Source organism: Carcharhinus amblyrhynchos, chromosome 7 (genome assembly GCF_965287045.1).
Source record: "Carcharhinus amblyrhynchos chromosome 7, sCarAmb.v2.hapA, whole genome shotgun sequence".
Taxonomy (NCBI): Eukaryota; Metazoa; Chordata; class Chondrichthyes; order Carcharhiniformes; family Carcharhinidae; genus Carcharhinus; species Carcharhinus amblyrhynchos.
The window spans coordinates 11,063,251-11,077,759 of record NC_137330.1 but is presented as its reverse complement, the minus strand read 5'-3'; the positions used below and the strand labels follow the sequence as shown (position 1 = coordinate 11,077,759).

Here is a 14,509-nt window from a genome sequence, read left to right as displayed (position 1 = left end):
TAGCTTGAGCTGGAGTTCGGACAAAGCTTGGCACTACATCGAAGGCCAACTGGCCTGTACTGTGCTGTACTGTTCTATGTATTGCTGCTATGTATCAGTGCTGGAGGGAGTGAGTGCTTGTGGAAAGGGTAGTAATCACATGGGCTGCTTTGTCCTGGATGATATTGAGCTTCTTGAGTGTTGTTTGAGCTGCACCCATCCAGGCAAGTGGATATTTCACTGCACACCTCACTTTGTGCCCTGTGGGCTTTGGGGAGTCAGGAGGTGGGTTACTCGCTGCAGGATCCCCAGCATCTGACCTGCACTTGTAGCCACAGTATTTATATGGCTAGTCCAGTTCAGCTTCTGGTCAATGGTAACCCCCAGGATGTTGATAGTGGGCATGCAACAGTAGAGCCATTGAACGTCAAGGGGCAAAACTTAAATCCTCTCTTGTTGGAGATGGTCATGGCCTGACACTTGTGGCAGGAACGTTCCTCGGCATTTGTCAGCTCAAGCCTGGATATTACCCAGATCTTGCTGCATTTGGACACAGACTGCTTCAGTATCTGAGTCCCCGCGAATGGTGAACATCCCCACTATGATGGAGGGAAGATCATTGATGAAGCAACTGAAGATTGTTGGGCCTCAGACACTATCCTGAGGAGCTCCTGCAGAGATGCCTTGGAGCCGAGATGACTGACCCTCCACAACCATCTTCCTGTGGTATCAGGAATGACTCCAACCAGTGGATAGTTTGGCCTGATACGCACTGATTCCAGTTTGGCTAGGGCTCCTTGATGCCACATTCGGCTGAATGTGGCCTTGATGTCATGGGCTGTCACTCTCACCTCGCCTGAGGAATTCAGCTCTTTCGTCCGTGTTTAAACTAAGGCTGTAATGAGGTCAGGAGCTGAGTGACCCTGGCAAAAACCAAAACTGGGCATCACTGAGCAGGTTATTGCTGAGCCAGTGCTGTTTGATAGCACTGTCGATGACCCCTTCCATCACTTTACTAATGATTGAGAGTAGACTGATCGGGCAGTAATTGGCCGGGTTGGATTTGTCCTGCTTTGTGTGTACAGGACATACCTGGGCAATTTTCCGCATTGGTGGGTAGATGCCAGTGTTGTAACTGTACTGGAACAGTAGGACAGCAGCACTTCTGGAGTAAATGTCTGCAGTACTACTGCTGGAATATCGTCAGGGCCCATTGTTTTTGCAGTATCCAGTGCCTTCGGCTGTTTCTTAATATCACGCGGAATGAATCGAATTGGCTGGAGACTGGCATCCGAGATGCTGGGGGCCTCGAGAGGAAATCAAGATGGTTCAACCACTTGGGACTTCTGGCTGAAGATGGCTGCAAATGCTTCAGCTTTTGCACTGATCTGCTGGGGCCAAGTCCTGAGTTGACCAAGCAGTCAGCTTTTCTTTTAAAAATCAGTGTCACCAGTAGGCTTAGATTAATACTGCAATGAAGTCATTGTGAAAATTCACTAGTCGCCACAGACAAGCAGCTGTTCAGGTACACCAAGGAAGAATTTAGCATGGCCCAATGCACCTAAACCAACACGTCTTCCGGACTGTGGGAGGAAACTGGAGCAGCCAGACACAGGGAGAACATGCAGACTCCATACATATAATGACCCAAGCCGGGAACTGAACCCAGGTCCCTGGCGCTGAGAGGCAGCAGTACTAACCACCCGTAATGTTAGTGTGTGTATATATATATATATACATAATATAAGAATTTTTTTTTAAATCATGTTCTCTGCAACTATAAGCTAATTTGGTTTCATTGCTCCTGGACCATCTGTTAGAAGTCTTTTTGTTGCTCCTTCAGGGGTTTCAATGTTGTTTATTTGCACTCTGGAATCTTTTATAACCCTGAACTGTTAGGAAAGTCATATTGTTTTGGATAGCTTTTATCTTCCTAGTGAATTTAAGATTTAATTTTCTGTTTTGGCTGGCTGCAGATTTGAGTTTTAGAAGGGACCTCAGGCTGAAAAGAAGCATTTTTCCCCTCTTTCCCTGGTTTTGGAAATTCTGCTGGTTCACTGAAAGCAAGGCTTCTTGAACTGGCTTCAACCTCTGCCTGGAATAGAACATCTGCTGTTGGTGGCTTGATCAGAGTCTCTCCCTGGTGTTCTGACTTCAGAGGGTTGCGAGAAGTTACAAGGCTGAGAAGTCAGGATTTTCAATTAGAACCCTACAGTGCAGAAACAGGCCCTTCAGCCCATCGAGTCTGCACCAACCACAATCCCACCCAGGCCTTATCCCCACATCCCTACACATTTACCCACTAATCCCTCTAACTTACACGTCCCAGGACACTAAGGGGCAATTTTAGCATGGCCAATCAACCTAACCCACACATCTTTGGACTGCGGGAGGAAGCCGGAGCACCCGGAGGAAACCCACGCAGACATGAGGAGAATGTGCAAACTCTACACAGACAGTGACCCAAGCCGGGATTTGAGCCCAGGTCCCTGGAGCTGTGAAGCAGCAGTGCTAACCACTGTGCTTCCGTGCCGCCCAATCGTGCTCTGTAATCTCCTCCCTAACCTCCCAGAGAATCCTAGGATAAATCCCATCTGGCCCAGGGGACTTATCCATTTTTGTACTTTCCAGAATTGCTCAGGCACAGACACAGTGGGCCGAAGGGCCTTTTTGTATACTGTAAAACTCTACAGCTGTAGATCTGATATGAGTTGTGGAATCACCTGGTTCTGTCTTTGTTAAAACAATTAAAGAAATTTATTATTTCAGCGAGCAATATTATTGAGAAGATTTCTACTACCACACACTGAACATAAAATATTCATAGCTGAGGCGTTGGAACGGCCTCCACACACAAAGTGTTGACAGATTTTACTTGAAAAGATGCGTCAGACTTACGACTGGCAGTAAGCGAGGCGCAGAATGAAATGAGAGATGTGATCTTTCCTCCTGGTTTCGTACTCTTCCAGCTTCTCTTCACCCGAGACCTGGCAGAGAAAAGGACCTTTTAGACTCAGTCACCAAGTAAGGAAGTGATTGATTATACCGAGCTCAGAGCAACAAGGACAGCTAGAGAGCACGAGGACAAAGGGAATCAAAATATTCTTCGTGAGACACGCCAGTTAGGAGGACCATGCAATTATTATTTAAAATCCACGGATTTGGTTGTTAGAACAGAGAAGGGCGAGAGAAAACGTAGTGGCGGTGTTCAAAGTCACAGAATCCCTACAGTGTAGGAGGAGGCTATTCGGCCAGTCGAGCCTGCACTGAACACAATCCCGCCCAGGTCCTAGCCCCGTAACCTGCTAATCTCCCTGATACTCAGGTCAATTTACGATGGCCAATCCAAACAACGTAAAAAGTCTGACAACATCAGGTTTTAGTCCAACCGATTTATTTGATAGTAAACTCACTAGCTTTCGAGGGGTTTCCCTCTTCTTCAGGTGAATGGAGAGTTCTGGCCTCAGACACAGCATATAAAGCACAGACAGTTTACAGATTACTGATTAGAATGCAAATTTTTACACCTAACCTGCTGTTCAAGTCCTAAAGTGGCTGACAATGTGTGTGGAAGGAGCACTGATCACAGGTTAAAGAGATGTGTATTGTCTCCAGACAGCACAGTAAGTGAGGCTTTGCAAACCCAGGCAAGTCACAGGGGTTACAGATAGTGCGACATGAACCCAAGATCCTTGTTGAGACTGTCCTCATGTGTGCGGAACTTGGCTATCAGTCTCTGTTCAGCGACTCTGCGCTGTCGTGTGTGGTGAAGGCCACCTTGGAGAATGCTTACCCGAAGGTCAGAGGCTGAATGCCCGCGACCACTGAAGTGTTCGCCAACAGGAAGGGAACAGTCTTGCCTGGTGATTGTCGAGCGATGTTCATTCATCTGTTGTCGTAGCGTCTGCATGGTCAACCCACACATCTTTGGACCGTGGGAGGAAACCCACACAGACACGGGGAAAACATGCAAACTCCACACAAACAGTGACCCGAGGTTGGAACTGAACCCGAGGTCCCTGGCGCTGTGAAGCAGCAGGGCTAACCACTGTGCACCCAAGTTGGTTAAAGCTCCAAAGGCAATTTGGCAGTGTTTCAACAGAGTAAATAAGGGAGAAACTGTTCCCACTGTGAGAAGTATGGGTAACTGGATGTAAAATAATTGGCAGCGCGGTGGTCAGCACTGCTGCCTCACAGCACCAGTGACCCGTGTTCACATTCCCAGCTTGGGTCACTGCCTGTGTGGAGTTTACATGTTCTCCCCATGTCTGTGTGGGTTTCCTCCAGTTTCCCCCCCCAACAGTCCAAAGATGTGAGGGTTAGGTGGGTTGGCAGTGCTGAATTGCGCCTTAGCGTCGGGGGACTAGCTAGGATAAATGCATAGGGTTACGGGGATTGTGGTCGGGGTGGACTCGATGGGCTGAATGGCCTCCTCCTGCACAGTAGGGATTCTACGAAGTACCAGAGCAGAGAGGCTTTCTTTGTAGAAAGAAAACTTCTGATTTGGAGTGTGCTGCCTGAAAGGGTCGTGGAATCAGTTCCAACAATAGCTTTCGTAAGGGAACTGGTGATGCAATTTAAGTGCACTTGGCCATCAGGGACGGGCAGGGCACTAACCAGATATTCCTTTCAAACGGTCAGCAAGGCAGAATGGGTCAGCTGGCTTCCTTCTGTGCTGAGCTCTGCTTCCCCCAACCCCGCCCCATTCCCAAATTTCTCATTCCTGTTTCTCTATTCCGAGAGGAGTGAGAACGTGGAACTCTTCACCAGAGGCAGTGCTTGAGCTGAAAACCAAAGAAGCATTTAAGAGGAAGCTGGATAACACAAGAGGGAGAAAGGAATGGAAGGATAAGCTGATGCGGTTACAGAGGGACAAGATGAACTGACACAGGGGTGTGAGAGAAGGCTTCTGGTGATTAAAGTTTAAAAGCTTATTGGTGTCACAAGGGGGCTTACCTTCACACTGCAATCAAGTTACAGTGAAAACTCTGCAGTGGCAGAGTGGTATCGTCACTGAACTATTAATCCAGGCACTCTGAGTGAATCTCTGCGGATTCAGGTTCAAATCCCACCAAGGCACACGGTGAAATTTGAATGCAATGAAAAAAAAATTTGGAATGAAGTCTATTAATGACCTTGAATCCACGGTCAATTGTCATTAAAAAAAATCTGGTGCACTAATGTCCTTTAGGGAAGGAAGTCTGCTATCCTTACCCGGTCTGGCCTACATGTGACTCCAGAGCCACAGCAATGTGGCTGACTCTTAAATGCTCTCATGGATGGGCGATAAATGCTAGTCCAGCCAGCAACGCCCATATCCCATGAACGAATATTTCTTTTCAATCTGTCTAGTTCAGAATTCCACATATTAAGCAGAGAGAAAATATATCTCCTCATCACCTTCTTACAAAGCAGACCTCTCATTAGAAGACTGTGTCCCCTGGTTCTAGTCTCATCCACTACAAGAAACATCCTCCCTAGTACAATCCAATCCCCTTGGTACTTTGTGTGAAGTTCACCTCTGATTCTTCTAAACTTGAATGGGTATGGTCCCAGCCTGTCTAACCTTTCCTCAGGACATCAGTTGACACAATGGGCCAACTGACCTCCTCCAAGATAAGTCATTTAAGACGATGATTTTTTTCAATTTGATTTATCATTATCACATAAATTAGTGAAAAGTATTTTCTTCCACGCTATTTAAAGCATACCATTCACAGAGTACAAAGGAAAGAAAATGTCACAATGTTGTAGTCATAGAATCATAGAATCGCTACAAAGGAGGAAGCCACTCAGCCCATTGCGTCTGCATCGGCCACAATCCCACCCATGCCATTCCTGTAACCCTACATATTTACCTTGTTAATCCCCTTGACACTAGGGTCAATTTAGCATGGCCAATCAAAGTAACCAACACATCTTTGGATTGTGGGAGGAAACCCACACAGACATGGGGAGAATGTGCAAATTCCAGACAGACAGTGACCCAAGACCAGAATTGAATCAGGGTCCCATGCTGCCCAGGATGGCTAGGCTACAGAAAAAGATCAATTTAATGCGAGGTAGGTCCATTCAAAAGTCTGATGGCAGCAGGGAAAGACTTGTTTTTCAGACGGTTGGTACACGAGATCAGACTTTTGTATCTTTCTCCTGACGGCAGAAAGTGAGAGAGAAGGTCCGGGGTGGTAGGGTCCTTAATTATGTTGGCTGCTTTTCCGAGGCAGCGGGAAGACAGCCAGGGGTGAAACACCGGTGACAATTGTACTGTTTCTTTTAATACAATTAGCAATGTCAAAGCTTACTCTGTAGGGAAATTTCAGCTTTCGAAGCTCACTTTCCAGCTTCTTGTTGTAGGATTCTGATGCTCTGATATAGCTAACACCAATAGTTTCCACACTCTTGAGAACTAGGAAAGAAAAAGAAAAAAAAATAACAGTAGCTACATTTAAATAACTATGAGAGTTTTTGAGTTTCCCACATTGATAGTCACAGGTGAGGTGCCTGAAGATTGGAGGGTGACAGATGTTGTGCCTTTGTTTAAAAAGGGCTGCAGGGAAAAACCTGGGAACTACAGGTTAGTGAACCTCACATTTGCGGTGGGTAAGTTGTTGGAAGGTATTTTGAGAGACAGGATCTTCAGGCATTTAGAGATGCAAGAACTGATTAGGGACAGTCAGCAGCTTTGTGAGACAAATTTGATTGAGTTTTTTGAAGGGGTAAACAAGAAGGTAGATGAGGGCAATGCAGTTGATGTTGTATACATGGATTTTAGCAAGGTCTTTGACAAGGTACCGCATGGTAGGTTGTTGCATAAACTTAAATCTCACGGGAAAAAAAGAAATCAGCTGGGAACACTGAACCACACCGATAGGGCGTTGCAGGGAATTAATTGACAACGTCTGGGAGAAGATATCCTTCTGACAATTCAAATCTCCCGCTGCAGACGTGGAAGCTGCAGCTCAGAGAAAGCAACATGGTCAATTCTAATGGTCCTAAAAGATGACCCCCCCCTCCAATACCCACCCCCCACAGACTCCCCACCTGCCTCCCACCCCCCCACCCCACCCACCGACTCCCCCCCCCCACCCCACCCACCGACTCCCCACCTGCCTCCCACCCCCCCACCCCACCCACCGACTCCCCACCTGCCTCCCACCCCACCCACCGACTCCCCACCTGCCTCCCACCCCCCCACCCCACCCACCGACTCCCCACCTGCCTCCCACCCCCCCCACCGACTCCCCACCTGCCTCCCACCCCCCCACCCCACCCACCGACTCCCCACCTGCCTCCCACCCCCCCACCCCACCCACCGACTCCCCACCTGCCTCCCACCCCCCACCCCACCCACCGACTCCCCACCTGCCTCCCACCCCCCCACCCCACCCACCGACTCCCCACCTGCCTCCCACCCCACCCACCGACTCCCCACCTGCCTCCCACCCCACCCACCGACTCCCCACCTGCCTCCCACCCCACCCACCGACTCCCCACCTGCCTCCCACCCCACCCACCGACTCCCCACCTGCCTCCCACCCCACCCACCGACTCCCCACCTGCCTCCCACCCCACCCACCGACTCCCCACCTGCCTCCCACCCACCCACCCCCCCACCCCACCCACCGACTCCCCACCTGCCTCCCACCCCCCCACCCCACCCACCGGCTCCCCACCTGCCTCCCACCCCACCCACCGACTCCCCACCTGCCTCCCACCCCCCCCACCGACTCCCCACCTGCACTCCCCCTCCCCGGTCTTACGTCTCAGCCTCTCCACGGCGAAGCTCTCGAAGTCCTGCAGGGAGACGTTCTCGGTGGGCGGCTGCTCGTAGAACTGAATGGGGAACGGGTAGGTTTCGGCCAGTGGTGAGCACCGCAGGCGGCGGTGAGCGCCCCGGTCGAACTGCATCTCCCTCCTCCACCCGGGGCCTACGGCAACACCAGCCGCTTCACTCAGTAACCCAAGCCCGGCCCCCCCGCTCCCGCAAACTCCCGCCACCCGCACACCAATCACAGCCGGTCCGGCCAGCTTCACAACCCCATTGGCCACAGCCCGCAACATTTACACCCAATCACAGCCCGTCCCGCCAGGTTCACACTCCCATTAGCCACAGCCTGCACCCGATAAACCAATCACAGCGCGCTAGAGCCTTATTGGCCAGAACGGGGAGTCAATTATCCATTCAGGATAGGTCAGTGGGGATTTCGCTCTCCCATTTGCTGGTGCAGCAGCCAATCACAGTGCAGTCTCCGAATCTACTTTTTCTATTGGTTAACAGCTGTCATGCGTACAACCAATCAGAGTGATCATTGTCCCCCTGTTCAGGCGGTCAGTACAGTGCCCCCTGGCGGCCGGAGGACTGCAGTGTAACAGCTCCAGCTCCTCAATGAAAACTACAGGGGGTAGATGCTGGAATTCCAGAAACAACAAAAAATATTGGAAAAGCTCAGATGGTTTTTGGCAGCGTTATGTGGAGGGAGAAGAGACTTCTTACTGTAATAAATGCTGGCCAGCCAGCAAAGCCCATGAACCACAAATGTATAGTAATAAAACATACCATTCATAGGGGAGAAGGAAAGGAAAAGCAGCCAGCGTAATCAAGGAATCCACACACCGCGGACATCCTCTGTCCCACCTTCTTCTGTCAGGAAAAAGATACAAAAGTCTGAGGACACGTACCAACCAACTCAAAAACAGCTCCTTCCCCGCTGCCATCAGACTTTTGAATGGACCTACCTTATAGTAGGTCCATTTAAAGTAGGAGGAAATTGCGAGTCCCCTAGCAGAGATATTTGAATCATTGATAGTCACAGGTGAGGTGCCTGAAGATTGGAGGGTGACAAATCTTGTGCCTTTGTTTAAAAAGGGCTGCAGGCAAAAACCTGGGAACTACAGGTTAGTGAGCCTCACATTTGCGGTGGGTAAGTTATTGGAAGGTACTTTGAGAGACAGGATCTTCAGGCATTTAGAGATGCAAGGACTGATTAGGGACAGTCAGCAGCTTTGTGAGACAAATTTGATTGAGTTTTTTGAAGGGATAAACAAGGAGGTAGATGAGGGCAATGCAGTTGATGTTGTATACATGGACTTTAGCAAGGCCTTTGACAAGGTAAGTTGTTGCATAAACTTAAATCTCACAGGATCCAGAGTGAGATAGCTAAATGGATACAAAACTGGCTAGATGACAGAATGATGATCAGCGACAAGGATGCCATCATCTCACATGAGAACACCATCTACCAGGTACGCGGTGCATACACTTGCAATTCGGCCAATGTTGTCTACCTGATACGCTGCAGGAAAGGATGTCCAGAGGCATGGTACACTGGGGAGACCATGCAGACACTACAACAACGGATGAATGAACACTGCTTGACAATCACCAGGCAAGCATATTCTCTTCCTATTGGGGAACACTTCAGCAGTCACAGACATTCGGCCTCTGACGTTCGGGTAAGCGTTCTCCAAGATGGCCTTCATGACACACGACAGCACAGAGTCGCTGAGCAGAGACTGATAGCCAAGATCCGCACACGAGGACAGCCTCAACAAGGATCTTGGGTTCATGTCACACTATCTGTAACCCCCACGACTTGCTGGGTTGCAAAATCTCACTAACTATCCTGTCTGGAGACAATACACATCTCTTTAACCTGTGCTTAACCCTCTCTCCACTCACATTGTCTGCACCTTGAAGACTTGATTACCTGTGAAGACTCGCATTCCAACCATTATTTTGTAAATTGAGTTTGTGTCTTTATATGCCCTGTTTGTGAACTGAAATCCCTTTCACCTGATGAAGGAGCAGCTCCAAAAGCTAGTGGTTTTTGCTACCAAATAAACCTGTTAGACTTTAACCTGGTATTGTGAGACTTCTTACTGTGTTTACCCCAGTCCAACGCCGGCATCTCCACATCTTGATTACAGAAGCTGGAGGGTGGTTGTGGAGAGTTGTTTTTCCTTTGGGATCAGTGCTGGGCCCACTATCATTTGTCATTTATATTAATGATTTGTATGAGAATTTAGGAGGCATGGTTAGTAAGTTTGTAGATAATACCAAGATTGGTGGCACAGTGAAGGTTATCTCAGATTGCAATGGGATCTTCATCAATTAGGCCAGTGGGCTGACAAATGGCAGATGGAGTTTAATTTAGATAAATGCGAGGTAGATTGAACCAGGGCAAAACTTACTCAGTTAATGGTAGGGCATTGGGGAGAGTTACAGAGCAGAGAGATCTAGGGTTCAGGTTCACAGCTTCTTGAAAGTGGAGTCACGGATGGACAGAATGGTGAAGAAGGCATTTGGTATGCTTGGTTACATTGGTCAGAACATTGAATCCAGGATTTGGGACATCTTGTTGAAGTTGTACAAAACATTGGTATGGCCACACTTGGAATGTTGTGTATAGTTCTGGTCATTATTATAGAAAGGATTTATTAAACTAGAAAGAGGGCTGAAGAGATTTACTAGGATGCTACCGGGACTTGATGGTCTGAGTTATAAGGAGCAGCTGGATAGACTGGGACTTTTTTCACTGGAGCATAGAAGGCTGAGGGGTGATCTTATCAAGGTCTATAAAATAATGGGGGGCATTGATAAGCTAGATGGTCAATATCTTTTCCCAAAGGTAGGGGAGTCTAAAACTAGACCACATAGGTATAAAGTGTGAGGGGAGAGATACAAAAGGGTCCAGAGGGGCAATTTTTTCACACATTGTAGGGTGAGTGTCTGGAATGAGCTGCCAGAGTTAGTAGTAGAGGCAGGTACAATTTTGTCTTCTGAAAAGCATTTAGACAGTTACATGGGTAAGATGGGATTAAAGGGATAAGGGCCAAATGCGTTAATTACGACCAGCTTAGGGGTTTAAAAAAAAGGCAGCATGGAAAAGTTGGGCAGAAGGGCCTGTTTCCATTCTGTAAACCTTTATCACTCCATATTAAGTTGATCTTTCTCTACACCCTAGCTAGGTAACACGACATTCTGTACCCTCTCCTGTCCTTTTCTATGTAGGTCATGATGGAGAGATGCTGGCGTTGGACTGGGGTGGGCACAGTAAGAAGCCTCACAACACCAGGTTAAAGTCCAACAGGTCTAGTTGGAATCATGTACTTTCAGAGCACTGCTCCTTCATCAGATGAATGTGGATCCACTCACCTGATGAAGGGGCAGCGCTCTAAAGCTCGTGATTCCAAATAAACCTGTTGGACTTTAACCTAGTGGTTGTGAGACTTCTTACTGTTCTCTATACAAGGTATGCTTTGCCTGTACACCTTGGAAGAAACAATACTTTTCACTCGATACTAATACGTGTGACAATAATAAATCAAATAAAAAAAACCTGCAAGAAGAGTTGAGATCTGTGTGAGTTTCTACAGTGAATTTTCTCCCCCCACATTTTCGACTGCAGTTCGTTCCTAGTCAGTCAGTGAGCTGAGTGAATTGTAATTGATGTTGCAATGTGTCAGCTTTATTTCTCTGTTGTGAGTATTAGCAAATGTGTGATGACATCAACGGTAAAAATATGCTGGCTCTTGTGGAAAACATTCCCCTCGTTAGCATTGGAAAGTACGCAAGAGAAAAACTGGAGAAAATAGGAACAGTTCAAGACACACCCTTAACCCTAGCCGACTGTAAAACCCATGGAGAAAATCATTCAGGTTTGAGAAAAATATTTGGCGATCAATGCCAGTCAGTGTGCAAAGCTGTTGAGAGTAGCCAAAAGAGAAAACGCTGGAAAAGCTCAGCAGGTCTGGCAGCAGCCGTAAGGAGGGAAAAGAGCTGACATTTCGAGTCCAGGCGACTCCTTGTCGAAGCCAAAAGGCGGAGAAAACGGGAGATGTTTATACTGCAGGGTGAGGGAATGAACAATGAATCGTAGCCATAGAGGCTATGGGGAAAAGGCTGCTAATAGTTGTCCACAGAAAAAGTAAAGGGTGTGAATGGCCAAACGGCAGAGAAGCTGTAAGTTGTGACAGATGAAGATGTTAGGGGATGTGGGGGGGTGTGTGAAATGGGACAGAGGTAGAATGTAGAAAAGGGAAAGTGGGGGGAGAAAAGGTAAGGGAAGGGGGATGAAGTAGGGGGAACGAAAGAGCTGGAGGGGGTGAGGGAAGAAACCTCGTAGTCTCCCAACTCTGGACAGCCCACTTCTACCTACTTCCCAAAATCCACAAGAAGGATATCCTGGTAGGCCCATTGTGTCAGCATTCTCCACTGAACTTATTTCCTCTTACCTCGACTCCATCCTCACTCCCCTGGTCCATTCCCTCCCCACCTACATCTGGGATTCCTCTGATGCTCTGCATCATATTGACAGCTTCCAGTTCGCAGGCCTGAACCGCCTCCTATTCACCATGGATGTGCAATCTCTCTACACCTCCTTCCCACAACAGGACGGCCTGAGAGCTCTTTGCTTCTTTCTTGAAAAGAGGCCTGAACAATTCCCATCCATCACCACTCTCCTCTGCCTGGTTCTCCCTCCCAACAACTTCTCCTTTAACTCATCCCATTTTCTCCAAATTGAAGGAGTAGCAATGGGTACCCGCATGGGTCCTAACTACACTTGTCTTTTTATGGAGTATGTGGTCGTCTCCCACAATTCCTTCACCGGTACATCGATGACTGTTTTGGTGCCACTTCATGCTCTCGTCCAGATCTCCAAAAATTAATCAACTTCACTTCCAGTTTCCACCCCTCCACCTGGTCCATCTCAGAAACTTCCCTTCCCTTCCCTTCCTTGACCTTTCTGTCTCCATTTCCTGCAAGAGACTATCTACCAATATCCATTACAAACCACTGACTCCCACAGCTATCTGGTCTACAGCTCTTCACATCCCATGTCCTGTAAGGACTCCATCCCTTTCTCTCAGCTCCTTCACCTCCATCACACATGCTTCTAATATGTGCTCCCTTTACCTCAACCATGGATTCCCATCTACAATTGTCGACAGGGCCCTCAACAACAGCGTGCGGTCCATCTCTCTTGACACGACCCTCACTTCCTCCCCTCTCCCTCAGATCAAGGAAGGAGTCCACTTTGTTCTCACATTTCACCCCATCAGCCTCCGCACGCAAAGCTTAATCCTCCGCCATTTTTGCCAACTCCGGCGTGATACCACCACCAAACACATCTTCCCTTCACTCCCCTCTGTCAGCATTCCGCAGAGACCATTCCCTCCGGGATAACCGAGTCCACTCCTCCACTATACCCAACGCCTCTCCCGTCACTCGTTGCACTTTCCCATGCAATCGCAGAAGGTGTAATACCTGTCCCTTTACCTCTTCTATGCTCACCATCCAAGGTCTAAAATGTTCATTCCAGGTTCAGCAGCATTTCATTTGCACCTCTTCCAATTTGGTGAATTGCATTCGCTGCTCCCAATGTGGTCTCCTCCATTTCAGAGAGACCAAGTGTATACTGGGTGATCGCCTTGCTGTGCACCTTCAGTCTGTACACAGTCAGGACCCTGACCTTTCAGTTGCTTGCCATTTTAACACATGATCCTGCTCCCATGCCCACATGTCTGTCCTTGACCTGCTGCAATGTTCCAGGGAAGCTCAACGCAAACTGGAGTAACAGCATCTCATCCATCGGCTAGGCACTTTACAGCCTTCTGGTCTCAACATCAAATTTAACAACTTAAGATGATTTGCTCTAACCCACCTTGGCCCCACTCCCCCCAGCTTCCCCCCCCCCACACCTCTTACCTTCCCTCTACTTCACCCTGCTGAGATTTTCCAGCAGTAATTTGCTTTTATTGAGCAGTAGCCAAGTGAATTGGAAAGCCTTTCACTTTTAATTTCCTACAGTGGGCTGAATTGGAGCAAAACCAGGCAAAGTTCCAACTCTCTGTCTGTCTCTGCAAAGATGTGGAGACGCTGGCGTTGGACTTGGGTAAACACAGTAAAAAAAAATCTCACAACACCAGGTTGAAGTCCAACAGGTTTATTTGGGCAACACAAACTTTCAGAGTCTCGCTCCTTCATCAGGTGAATGAGGACTCACCTGATGAAGGAGCGAGACTCTGAAAGTTTGTGTTGCCCAAATAAACCTGTTGAATGAGGACGCACCTGATGTACTTGCAAAATCTCACTAACTGTCCTGTCTGGAGACAATACACATCTCTTCAACCTGCGCTTAACCCTCTCTCCACTCACATTGTCTGTACCTTGAAGAATTGATTAGCTGTAAAGAATCACAGTCCAACCTTTTCTTATAAATTGAGTTTGTGTCTTTATATACTCTGTTTGTGAACATAACTGCCACTTGTCTGAAGAAGGAGTGACACTCCTAAAGCTTGTACTGCTAAATAAACCTGTTGGACTTTAACCTGGTGTTGTGAGACTTCTTACTGTCTCTGCAAAGAGCCAGGAGGAGGCAGTGTTGTGCCGTGTGGGAGCCTGCGCACAGCGCTCTCCCTGCTCCCGCAATGCCGTGCCGTGTGGGCGCCTGCGCAGCGCCCTCCGCGGCGTCTGCGCGGTGCCGGCCGCGTGTTGGCATTTCCGGTTCCGGTAGTTGTCACGGGTTAC

At 48.3% G+C, this 14,509-nt stretch overlaps 1 protein-coding gene across 1 annotated transcript in view; it reads right to left on the bottom strand.

Annotated features, from left to right (window-relative positions):
- prim2 (DNA primase subunit 2) overlaps window positions 1-7,935 on the bottom strand; it is a 170,665-nt gene extending 162,730 nt beyond the window's left edge. Inside the window, exons 1-3 of the mRNA XM_080193236.1 lie at window positions 7,740-7,935; window positions 6,282-6,385; window positions 2,878-2,966 (exon numbers count right to left, since the gene is read on the bottom strand). Of these exons, the coding sequence (XP_080049362.1) occupies window positions 2,878-2,966; window positions 6,282-6,385; window positions 7,740-7,887 (341 nt within the window). The 5' untranslated portion in view covers window positions 7,888-7,935. The remainder of the gene's footprint in view (window positions 1-2,877; window positions 2,967-6,281; window positions 6,386-7,739) is intronic.
- Between the last annotated feature and the right edge of the window lie 6,574 nt (window positions 7,936-14,509).